A 12,945-nucleotide genomic window follows, 5' to 3' on the forward strand; every position below is an offset into this window, starting at 1 on the left:
GGGGGACACTAACTGCTGCATGGCGAGAGCTAGGTACACTGGAAACCACACATAGAGCTCTGGGGCTGCTCCTTCCTTACCTGCTGCTTTGCACTCTCTGTGGGCACAGGCACCCAGTGCCTGCTGCACACACTGCCCCACTGCATTAGGAAAGCTCTTCGCCAGGGCAGAGGCTCCGGAGAAGTTGGAGGCTGAAACTGGAGTTGGGTACAAGTCTGGCCTGTCTCACTGCCAAATGCTTCCACAGTGCAGGATGTGCTACAAAAAAAATACAACACAGCTGCATTTCYCCCTCCCTGCAGGCCTTCCTTGCGCGCACAGCCCTGCACCCAGCCCTCTGGGCAAGGAGCCTATCTCCTCTACCCACAGCCCGGCCCATGGGCCAAGCTGCAGCTGCCAGGGCMTGTCCTTCCTCACCCAGATGCACTCTTCCAGGGGACCTGCTTCGGGGCAGGGACACCCCAAAGGGGTGGGAAGCTGGAGCACAGTAGGYGCAAGGAGAGGCCCAGGGCGCTGTTGTTGTTCAGCCAGGAGAAAAGAAGGCAAAGGGGGATCAGACCATTGCCTGCACCTGCCTAACAGGAGGGTGGCAASAGGATCGAGTCAGATACTACTCAGAGGTGTCTAGGGACAGTACAAGAGGCAACAGCACAAGTTACAGCAGGGGAGATTCAGAGCACAGACAGGAAAAAAAAGATCTGTGGCACTGGACCAGAGGCCCAGTGTCATGGGGGAATCCATGGAGACAGCAGCACCTCAACAGTGCCAGACCTTGGTAAAGCTGCTCTGGACACTCCACCTGCAGCAGCAGGTCAGAGCAGAGACCTGCTGAAGCCTCTTCCCCACCCAGCCACCCTGTGACTCTGTGAATGACTGACCAGGTTTCTCTGCAGCTCCGTGTGCCTTCTGGGGCTTGGCCTGCCCCAGTCTGTCTCTGGAGAGTGACCCGATATGAAGCAATGGTCCCAAGACAGCTGTAAACTGTGGTAATACCTGGGTCAGCCTCTAACGTGCCTCTGAAGGAGGAAGATGGATGTGCATCACTGTTGTGCTCAGATGCAACCTGCATGGAAAGAGGAAAAAAAAAAAAAAAAAAAATTCACCTCTGTGCCACCAGCTCCAAGGTCCAGGGTGCCAGTGCCATGGGGTCAGCAGGGGGAACAGTTCAGGGCCAAGGCATACTTCCCAAGGGAAGGCCCTTGTGGCTGGTACACCAGCAGGACAATGCCTGCAGTGGGCCATGGCAGCAGCAAGGCTGGGCTGGGGGGGGGGGAGGGCGCGCACTAGGTGAGGGGGCAAATAGAGCAGGCAGGTGTATGGCAAATGGGGGCTGCTGGGTGGGGGAAGTGGAAGCATTGGGCAGGTTGGCTAGGGCTCATCCCACTCCCTAGACACTGGTCCCCCTTGCATCGCCCTTCAACAATGCTTTGGGCTCCCAGCAGATAGAGGAGCGTGCAGAGCCACGAGCTGATTGGGGGAAGCAATGTCCTGCTACCTGCAGTGTTGCAACAGCCTTGGTGGTCYCAATATGGATGCAGCAGAGCCAGCTGCAAGATTGGAGGGGATASGCTCTTCCCTTTGCCTGGTGAGAGGTTGAGCACCCCACCCGTGGAGCCAAAAGGAAGCTGAACAAAGGTTAGATCGCTTCTGAGCTCTTGCCTCAGCCCAGAGCCATCCCAGCACCACTAAGAGGGGCAAAGCTCTCCCTGGGCACAGCTTTGGGAATCTTCTTCATAGGCCTTTCTTGCACCTCAGATGCTCTCTCCAGAATTCGCCTTGCTGCAATTTTGCTGGAGTCAACCAGGTTCAAGGAGAGCTGTTGCACCTGGGAGACCACTCGCTGCGTATCGTCCACGGYGGCCAAAGCACTTGCCCTGCCTCTGAAAGAAGAGCCAGAGGACATTAGCAGGGCRGGCAGCTTGATCTGACTGGTAGATGTGGGTGCTTTCCCTATCTAGGGACACACGCATCTCTGTAGGTGCCTTTGTGGGGAGCAGCAGCAAGCACAGTCCAGAACATGCATCTTCTGCTGCCAAACTGCTGCAGGGCAGAGCCTCTCCATGCTCCACCTGGGCCCTATGTAACAGAAGYCCCCGAGAAATGCTGAGTTACTGCAGTTCTTCCCCCACACCCCATCCTTCCCAGCTGCCAAACCTCCTGCAGCCCCCAACATGCACCCCAATGGCAGTGCTCCCCGCTGCGGGCTGCTGCTGCCCTGCTCCCAGCAGCTGGCTGAGGAGGGGGCTGGTCACTGGGGGGTGAGGGACATGCAAAAGCAGCTCTGTGGCAAGACCACAGTGTGTCAGCCTGCCATGGGCAGGGACCTCCTGCTCTCTCCCAGCAACTCCTGCCTGTTTCTCGGCAGCTCTGGGCACTCGGTAAGGGACTCTGTGACACACACCATTCACCTTGGTATCTCTGTGCTGCTGTTCTCAGTAACCCACAAGTTCTGTGGGCAGGGAAAGCAGAGGCAGCCTGTACCATTGGACAAAGCCAGCGCAGGGGGCTGAACTGCCACCCCCAGTCACAGAACAGCACAGCTCAGGAGACAAGCAGTACAAGTCTCTCTGGCCATGTTGCCTGGCAGCACATCCCTTGTCCCGTCACCTCACTGCAGGGCTGCTACCTGACACAGCGCAACCTYGCACCTTGGCCACGGCCTGTCACCCATGCTGCAAGTCGGCTTGCGCCGAAGGGAGGGAAGGGAGTTGAGCCCAACCCCAGCCTCATTCAGGCACAGCCAGCATCGAGGAGGCTCAGAGGGCCACTGGAGTCAGGGGAACAAYAGCCTTGCTGCAGACACTATTTCAAAGCTACAGAGCCCTGCAGCTCATGGTAACACAAGCAACAGCACTGCTGGTGTTTGACAGAAAGTTGTCACCACCACTATTTATCTCCTGCAAAATCTGCTGGAGCAGCCTCCRAGTTTTTATACCAATTGCCAGGGCTTTCGTTGTTGTGTCCATTCCCTCTACCACAACCATGGTCTGACCAATTTTATCTTAATTGCCCTCCTCTAGACATCATTACTAACACTATTTCTAAAGCTGTGCAATTCACCACTCCTGTGCCCAATCCAACAGCTCCCATTGTGGTGGGAAAATTGTTAACTATGCCGCTTCCCAAGACGACTTAAGTCACTGATCATGTTTAGGCAGTTTTCATTGTGAGCAATCTGAGCATACCATTCACACTGTCCCATCAGATCTCAATGTAAAATTCATGTATTGCAGACAKAAAAACCCCACCTTTGACAAAACACCGGGGCAACTATTACTGGTGTCACCGCAGTGGGAATCAGCGACCATCTGAAGTGCATGCCACCCACTATGGCATATTACCTGAGTCCCACGAGGAGGCCTAACGCCTCCATCCCCTGTAGGCATTACCATCCCTTGTTGGGATTCTCTTGACAGTTTTACATGGATACAGCTGCCTAAGACAACAGACTTTACAGACCCTTCCGCAGGATCGTGATCCTGCTGCGAGACTCTTGTCTCCTTCTATGACATGARTATCTCTGGCCCAGGCCAGGCTCCTGTAGTAGGGACTACCAACACTCACACAGCAGCTCACCTTAGGCAGCTATCAGGCGGATACACTGCTTTTCACTATCCCCCAGGAGGAGGTTAAAATACCTTTAAACATACTTCAGAGGCAGCCATGKCTGACGCCRAAYAGCAACACAWCTTTACRCTCTACCTCTCCCCCTCACGCACACCGACCCCCAACAGCGCAGCAGCTGARAACCGGATCCAACCGGCCTGGAGGCGGGAAGGGGGAAATGGCTGCAGCCTTCCATAAAAGGAAAGGGCGGCGAGCCTGAGCGCTGATTGGTTAGAAGCTTCTCGAAGCTGCCAGGAAGTCCATAAAAGGCATCAGGGCGGTAGTAACCGTTCTGTGGTGAGGGGTGCTGCCATGATGGTGGTATGGTAGCTGTGTAGGGAGCACTGCTGCTGTCATCCAACGCAGTAGGGACTGAGAACTTTTTTCAGCAGCCGCATGTGGTCTCCCAGAAGTTTCTTCCCCGATGAGTGCCACTGCTATGCCATTTGAGCTGCTGCTCAGCGATTCCCATCTTCCTTCTACTCCATTAGCCTGAGCTGGACAGGGCAGTGCAAGGCCCACATAACTCCATGCTTGGGACATGGGCCTTGGACTAGGTTATCTTGGAAATCTGACTGGCTTTTGTGCCRATGTGAATGTTGGTAGCTCTTCAGCCAGTACTGCCTGAGCAATGGTAGGAGCATGTCTGAAGCCCTGTGGAAAGTGAGGAAATGTGTGCTGGAGTTGCTGCCAGAAGCCCTGGCACCTGTTCCTCTCATTGCAGGGGCCACCACCCAAGAGCAAAGCCTCGGGAGCGTCTTACTTGGGCAGTCACAGGGCGCATGGCACCRTGTTCCCGTCCTCCAACGGGCCAAGGGCAGATCTGCAGCCTCAGCTCCAGCACGTGCTGCCAGGGGTAGAGGTGGGCACTGCAAGTTGCTGGCTGCATCTCTAGGAAGGTCTCTGGCCTGCTGCTGGGTGAGCTGGGCAGGCCCTGGAAGTTAGGTCTGACCCGCATGGTGCAGATAGAAGGCTTTTTCTCCAGGTGTCTCCATTTAAAAAYGCTTCTTTCAGCATCACCCTCCCCTTGTCCACATGAGCTTCCTTGCTTGTTCCGCTGCACTGACAGGATTCTTGTCCCTGCTGCCATCTCCCGCTCCATCTTTTAAGCCTAGTGTTGTGGGCCCTGCTGGCACCTGTCCCTTGTGTCCCGGCTGAATGGTACCACCCAGCAAAGCTGGCATGCTGACAGAAGTCCAATCTCAAGCAGCCTTCTTGCGAGTCAAGTTGCCCAATGGCCTAGCTGTGAGTCCTGTCCTGAAGCAGACAGGAGGAGTATGTGGAGAGCTGCGAGCATCCCACTTGGGGAGCCAAAGGGAAGCTGAAGAAAGGTTAGATAGATCCTGTTCTCCACTTCCAGGCTCATGCCTGAGTCCACAACCATCCTGGCACCGCTTAACAGGGGGAAAGCTCTGCCTGGGGACAGCTTTGGGGAACTTTTACTTAGTTATAAGACTTTCTCATGCCTCAGACACTTGCTCTAGAATTCACCTTGATGCAATTTTGCTAGTCATCCATGTTGAAAGAGAACTTGGGCCTAGGAGACCCACTTGCTGCGTATTGTCCATGGTGGACAAGTGGCCGAGATGTTTGGTCTGCCATTGACAGAAGAGCCAGCAGATGTTTGCAGGGCAGGCAGCTTGATTTGGCTGGCAGACATGAGAGCTTTCCCTGTCCRTGTGCTCAGGGACACATGCATTGGCACTTTGATGGGGAGAGGCAAGCGTAGCCCACAAGGTGTGTCTTCTGCTGCCAAACTGCTGCAGGGCAGAAGCTCCCCGTGCTCCACCTAAGCYCTCTACAACAGAATTCCACCAAGGACCAAGTTACCGTGGTCCTTCTCCTGCTCCCTGTCCTTTCCTAGCTGCCAGGCTGCCTCTGGCCCCCGAGGAAACCCCCTGCAGCCCCTGATGTGCACCTCAGTGGAGTGCCTCCCCCCATGGGCRACCGCTGCCCTGCTCCCAGCAGCTGGCTGGGGAGGGGGCCAGTCACTGTGAGGGGAGGGATGTGCAAAGGGAGCTCCAACGGCATGCCGGAGCCTGCGGCGTGCTCTTATTTCCTGCTATGCAGAGCAGGCAGCTGCCTACCATGGGCAGAGGCCTCCTGCTCTCCCCCAGCTCCTTCCGCCTGCAGAGCCCCGGCAGCGGTCATGGGGACCCCACACGGCCGTATCCTGGCACTCCCCCGTGGGGACCCTCATCGCAGAGCCCTTGCAGTGGCTCGCAGTGGGCGGCTGTCTTTACCTCCACCCCTTGGGCCCAGTTTCTGAGCCTTCCTGGGAGSTTGGGGCTGGGCTGCAGGATGAATTTTCCCCTCAGCCCTCCCCCATGCCTTGCCGAGGCAGCTCCTGCCCAAAGCGCAGCAGCAAAGGAGCTCTGAGGCTCCCGTGGGTGTTGCTCTGTGGGGGCCCGTGCACGTAGCTGTCCTGGGGAGAAAGCGGCTCCCACGGCATGTGGCCGGGCACATGGCTCCAAGAGCCTTGTAGATGTGTGTGGCAAAGTGCCTGGAGATCCGCCTGGGAAGCTTCCCCGCCGCAGCGCAGCGATCCCGCGAGGTGTCCGTCCGCAGTGCGGAGCCCCCCGCAGCCCCCCCGCCGCCGTGCTCCACCGCGGCCCCCAAGTACTTCCACACCGCGGAGGCCCTGTTCCTGCCGGAGGAGGCCCGCGAGGCCCTGGAGCTCCACGTCCGGGCGAAGCAGCTGCAGCGCCAGTGGGGCTCGGCCGGGGAGGCGCTGGGAGCGCACGCGCCCCGGGCACCGCTCTCGGCCCCCGAACGGCCCYGCGCGGAGACCCGCRCTCGGYTCCCCGCTCTGCGTCCGCCCTGCCCTCCCCGGGCCACCCAGCCGCACGCAGAGCCGCGGCCCGAGCCGTCCCCTCCGGAGATGGACGACGACAGCGGGCAGGAAGGAAAGCAGCAGCGAGGGTGGGACACGCGCGGCAGGCTGTGGCGCCTGAGCGACGCCAGGGGAGCGGTCATCTACATGGGCCAGCGGCTCTCCCCAAGCGTCGGCGCCGTGCGGCAGGCCATCCTCAAGGTCCTGGGGCTGCATCGCCTGAGCAAAGGCTCCTTCRATTAAACACAGAGCCCCCAGCAGCATCGGGGGAGCGAGGATGGGTGGGAGAAACCGCAGCGCCGAAGCCGGGGGAAGGAGCACGTGGAACTGGCTGCCCCTCTGGCCATGGCAGCAGAGACATTTGGTTGTTCTGTTCGAGGTGAGACTCACTGAAATGGGTCAAGGAAAGAAACTCCACTCACCTTAATCATTAGAGAATTTATTGGTAGTCACCACCAAGATTAGACATGTCAGTAGAAAAATAAAATTCACAGTTTTTTATCTTACAAAGGTTTGTTCATGACTGCTTGCAGTAGTTAGGGAAGTACAAAGTCAAGCTGATCGAAAGCACATGAGCACACATTGTGTCCACACCCAGAAAGCAGGACAACAAACCTGAGCTCAAGCAATGACGCTTCTCTAGTGCAGAAGGCTTTTCTTTGACTGACACTCCTGGCCGGGCCCTCTGGCCAGGGCTTTCCAGCAGTGCCCGCTCTGGGATGCGGAGCCACTTGCGTTTTGGCAAGGTGGCACTGCAGGGCAGCAAGAACTGTCGACTTCCCCAAACAATCCCAGCACATTTTCCCAGGCCACAGCAACAGCTTTCACCTCTCCACTCGGCACGTTCCTTCCCACAGCTCTGCCATGCTCCAGGCTAAGCTGCTGCCTGCAGTTGAACTAAACTTGGGGAGGCAGCAAGGCCCGTGCAAACACGCTGTGCGCTTCAGCAGAAGAACTGGGCCGGGCTGGCTGCACACCACGGCTTGGAGGGGCTCTTCCCTGAAAGGCTCCTCGAAGGAGCTCAGCCTGGTTTTCTGCACAGAGCAGAGGCAGCCTTCCTGCATCCCTCTGCACGAGCAAAGCCTCCTGAAAGCAGCAGGACAACTCAAGGGATTCCTATGCTTGCTTCACTTAGAAGAAGGGAACATAAAGAGAATGACCAAAGCAATGGAGCAGAGAGGAGAAAACTGCTTGGCGCCGGGTTCTATCAACTCCAAAGTACTCTTCCTGTAACTTCGCCCTTTCAATTTGAATTTGATTTTCCCRGAGAGGGAAGTAGAGAAGGCATGTAGGAGAGCTGGGCCTGCACAGCCTCCTGCTGTGCTCTGGGAGCACCAGGGCAATACACACAACTCATCCCCCTGACTAACAATTGTTAAGATCAGTGAGCATATAACTTCACCTTTTAGGCAAGAACTGCCCCCAAATTTGACCACATCTGGGCACACCCAGGCCCTTGAGGTACAGCCACCCAACACCCAAAATGTAGCCACGCTGCGAATTTGCAAGTGAAACAGACTCTCTTCAGAAGAGATGTTGGGAGATTACAACAGGCAGAAAAGAGGCTCTTTTCCAGCAGCTCAGCGCTGGAGGGTTTTATCACAGGATTTTTTTCATTTGTTCTGAGCTCTAAACAGCAAGGACGTGTGTCATGCAGGTCTCAACCTCATTACTGCAGAAGAATCCTCCACTCCACTGAGCGGCACTGGAAAGGCTTTTGCAGCCCCGTGCCAAGACCTGTCCCTCCCACACCATCTCTGTGACCCCCATGGGCCCCAGCAACGAGGTCACGGCTCCCTGCTAGGACCCACATGTTGAGGCTGAGCTGCTTCAGCACAGAGCCTGGCCAGGGACRAATCCTCTCCAGCTGCGGTGCTCCCTCTGCACTGTCCTCTCCTACACCTGCACACTGCTCACACCATAACACGCAGCATAGCGGCAAAGTGCTTTCCCAGTGACAGCTCAATCTTTGCTACGACTTCCCACACATTGAGGTCATGAACAAAGGAAATACAGAAGGTGCCCAAGACATTAGTTCCTCGCATCATCTAAAACGTAACATCAAACCTGTCTGAGCTACGTCTCACAGAAGACAGAATAGAGGATAATTCACATGAATTAAGCCAGGCACTGTGGACACAAGCTGTGTGTGCAGTGTTTGAAATAAAAAGCGGGAGAGGGGAAAGAAGTCTCAACAGGTCATCACCACTGCATTCCTGCTTTTTCACTCGGGGCAGAACTGAAGAGGGAAGGAAAGGCCCAGCCTGACATCGCTCCTTCTCCCACTTYCTGCAAAAGGTAAGGCCAGCTCTCTACAAGCAGCTCAGCATATAGGGCACTCAGAAGATCCAGTGTTTACTATACGTTTATAGTCTGCAGGGTTAAAGCAGCATTTGTTTACAGTTTGAACCTCACCCACCTAAGGAGAAGGGTTCACATTAAAGTATTCCCTAAATTGCATGGCTTTATTCCTTGGATTATTATGAGCTATAATTTAGACTAATTTCAGTGAACAGCTCCTGAAAAACAACTTTCTTCACTAGCTGTGAACAGACAATTCAAAATGAGTCTTGCCACTTCAAGAGAATTTCCTTCTCATGATAAATGCATAACCCTGTTTAGGGTTGTTTCAGCACTGAGGCCATGAAGTTCGTAGAAGGTAACTGGCCTTACAAAGTGGAGCAGATACAACAGGCAAGCTGGCCTGGAAAGCAAACAAGTTCAGTGAAAGCACAGATGGGAAGTGTGTYCTTGGAAGCTGCTGTTCTGCTACGGACACAGCTTACACTTTCCTTCAGCAACCCAAGTGACTGTCAGCTGATAATAGACAAACAAGGACCATGCTCAGGATCACAGCAAAATCATGGGGCTGGCTACAGTGCCCAGCCAAATCCTTGGGATTCAACTTCAGCTTCCCTAAGGGCCCCCAAAAAGCCAAGCCCCCAGAAAGCACACAGCTAGCTACCTGAGAGCCCTGACCCCATAGTGTGCCTCCAGGCAAGAAGGGAGAGTTCAGAAATGGTTAAAAGTCACTTAAAAATAATTAAAACACTTCATTAAGAGAGACTGTATTGCCTGCTGGTAAGGGTCAGTTTGGGGGATATGTTCATACGGCTCATCACTGAAACACGGGAATCAAAGAGGCACTTCTGGGGCCCTAGCAGGCAGACGATCCACTGGGACACTGTGGCTAAATATTTATAATGCAGCACACTCACCACCTCTGCACCTGGAAAATGGTGAGTCACAACAACCCAGCACCAGCCATGCAGGCTCTCACTGAAGCAGCATGCTGAATTTTAAATATACCAGCCACTGACATCTACAAAATCAGTGAAGATCTCCAATTACTTAATACCAATGTGAACATTTTCAGCAATTAGACAACWTAAGAAATTCAAAAATAAATGTCTTTTTCAAAGCTTGAGAAGGAACAGGGCACACACCCACCCCCGGGATTTCTAGTACCAGTCACAGGGTGTAGCCCTTGTTCAGCTATGCTTTGCCTCGCTTACAAAAGGTGCACAGTGTCTGAAGAATTCCAGTGTAATAGAAGTTTACAAAAATAGTGATCCTTTTAACATAGATTATTTCCCTTGCCTCAACATTCATATCCATAGCTCTCAGACACAAATTTTCACTTTAATCTATCTAAAGTAATTTTTCCTTCYGCTGCTCCCCAACCTCACTATAACTACGATCTGGTATTAGAAAGATGGAGCACAAAAAAGAAAAAAGATCAAGTTTCTCATTTAAAAAAAATTCTCATCAAGAAAATTTTAGGTTCACTGCAAACAGAGCAGCAACAGGCTGACGCATTAAGTGAACTCTGAAGACACCATGTCATTCTGTAGTAATACTTCTACCCCAAAATAACCTGTGTCACATTTTAGTTGCATTCTGTGCATTCTGTTACTAGCACAATTCATCACCTGTGAAATGTTCATAAGCCTCCTCCAGAAGTCCTTTTCCCATCTTCCAGAAAAATAAAATCTCACTTGGCACTTAGTGTTACCAAAACRTAACAAAATTAACTATTTTTACCTTACCTTCAGCCAAATCTATAGCAGACTGCAGACCAATATAATGGCATATTCCAGTTGGAAAGCATCCGATGCTTGGAGCATTGCCTGTAAATACTAGCTCTTAGCAGTACGGCTTCAGCAGTGCCGTAAGAGAACTAACCCAGATATTATGGCTGGTACATGAGCAACGTAAGTTAAAGAAACCACATTCCCCAACATATGCTTGTGGCGCACAACCCTTCACATTAGAATCTGCAAAGAGGATCTTGAGTATCTTGTCTGTCACAGTAAGAGACTCTGCGAGCCTCTGCTACCACGTTGGAGGCAGGAACATGCCTGCGCGCACCCTTTAAGCAGGGGAGAAAGCACACACCGAGGTACACCTCGAGGTGCGCTTCCTCATTATTGGCTTCACAGAGACTGAACGTGTGGCTCATTCTTTGCTCTTCCTTTGATCTTTGATCTCTTGTGTCTGAAGAAAAGCTAGAGAGTGGCTAAAATCCGTAGAAAGGAAACTACCACCACACAGAATGTCTGACCCACTCCTAAAATGAGGGCTTCAAAAGGAATCATTTTTTTCCCAGCAGCTCTGTAAACTCCAGCAATAGCAGCACCTGTGAAGAGACAGAAAGACAGAAATATTAAATGTGTGAAATATACACTTACATTAGAGGAATGAACAGGGAATTCACACTGCTTCATGACTAACTTATTATTTATGTTAAATAGGTTGCTGAATCACCAAGAGCTCAAGCAGCATGTTCATACTTGATTAAAGGTAAATAACAGAAATTAGCTGCTAACACGTACTGCCCAAACCAACAATTATCAGCAAACTATTAAGCTCAACATTTTAAGCCCATTAAACAGAAAAGTTATTTACTTGGAAAAGGTTACCCTGGTTAACTAGCTATTGAGACTAGCARCTTCTTAACACTGTGACAGCAGAGGCCACTTAGTGAGAGAGGTCAGTCTACACGTGAAAACTATCAGCGCTCAATATCCAAGATGACCTTCTAGGCACACAGTTTCATTTCCCAGCCTTCCTAGAAAGCACATTGTCAAAACTGTACTATGAAGATGGAGGCAAAGGCATTTTATCCTGTAGGAGCATAAGAAGTCCCCTAGAGCAGGTGGATATTGTATCTAGAGCCCATTCAATGAGGGGATGTGCTGGACTGTTCATAGTGCCAGAAGTCACAGGGAAAGCAYTCGCTCTACTACAGAGGGGCTGAGACTCAAGGAAGGATCGCCTGGAGGGCACAAAGGTGTTATATGGGAGAGGGATCAGAACCTCTGCGTACAAGCTGGGAGARTGGCAGAAACAGGGAGGACCTGTGACAGCTCCCAGCCACAAAGAAACACACACTGGTGGCAACACAAAGATTCCTCGGTAAAGTGTCAGTAAAGCCCTGCTGTGGCTTCGGTAAGCTGCAGAAGGATGGGGCTTTCCTGGACACATTCACATCCTCACCTCAGTGCTCTACACTACGATCTCCACAGCCCATAAGCTGGGAGCATCATCCAGTTCCAGGCAYGGCCACCAAGCCTGTAAGTGGCTTTTCCCCGGATCTGGAAAGCGCGCCTTGGCATCGCGGCTCTGCATTTGACGGGCAAGCTCAGCACCCCCGCTCAGGGCACAGCGGGCGGAGCGGCCTTACTTCAACTCTTATCAGCTCATCAGAGTACCCCTCAAGCACGGGCTGAGGGYGAAAGCTAGCTGAAACACCGATCCCCTCTCAGCGCAGGGCGGCGCGGTCACCGAGCGAGCTCCCGGCGGCAGCAGCCGCGCGCGCCGCGCAGCGCAGCGCCCGGCGTACTTGTGAGGATCCCGGCCGTGATGGGTCCCACGATGCCCATCAGCAGGAGGCTCACGGACATAAACCTGCCGTACTTGTGATGCCGCAGCGTGAAGAGCGCCAGCAGCGCGGCGGGGATGTGGAAGGAGAGCGAGGAGACGAGCGCCCACAGGAACACGCCGTACCACATCTCTGCGGGCAAGGAGAGGGGGGCGTGAGGCCTGCGTGAGGCCTGCGCCGCCTCGGGCCGCTCCGCGGCGGGCGGGGCGAGGCCGCGGCCGCCGGTACCTGGGAAGGTGGAGAGGGGRCTGGAGTAGGTGGTGGTGCCGTTGCCCACGCGGGGCACCAGCCGGAGGCTGAGGATCTGCTGCAGGAGCCCCCCGCCGCCGCCCGCCTCGCCGCCCTCCATCCCGTCACCATGGAGCGCCGCGCGCCCCACCCTCCTTCCTCRAGCCCGCAAAGCACGCCGGGACCCCTGCCGGAAGTGCCCCTCCGCGCGCCGATTGGCGCCATTGGCCGGGCCCGTTAAAGGCGCTCTAGCCCGCCGCCTGCCCCTTCTCTCGCTGCTCGCGGCGCTCGGCGGTGCCTGGCGGACGCGCTGTCGGGCCGCCCTGGCAGGGGGCGCCCTGCGCCGCGGCGGCGACGCTCTAGGCGGCGGCGGCAGCAGCAGCGGCGGCGGCGG

At 54.3% G+C, this 12,945-nt stretch overlaps 1 protein-coding gene across 1 annotated transcript; it reads right to left on the bottom strand.

Moving 5' to 3' along the window:
• Positions 1-6,857: 6,857 nt before the first annotated feature.
• TMEM170A (transmembrane protein 170A) lies at positions 6,858-12,697 on the bottom strand. The gene is made up of 3 exons (XM_085301127.1): positions 12,552-12,697; positions 12,285-12,455; positions 6,858-11,078 (listed from the first exon to the last, which is right to left on the bottom strand). Exons 1-3 carry the CDS (start codon positions 12,670-12,672, stop codon positions 10,948-10,950), a joined length of 423 nt encoding a protein of 140 aa, XP_085157253.1. The 5' UTR covers positions 12,673-12,697; the 3' UTR covers positions 6,858-10,947.
• Between the last annotated feature and the right edge of the window lie 248 nt (positions 12,698-12,945).

This window comes from Rhea americana, unplaced genomic scaffold (assembly GCF_003343005.1).
Source record: "Rhea americana isolate MKP2758 unplaced genomic scaffold, rheAme1 scaffold_172, whole genome shotgun sequence".
NCBI classification, from domain to species: Eukaryota; Metazoa; Chordata; class Aves; order Rheiformes; family Rheidae; genus Rhea; species Rhea americana.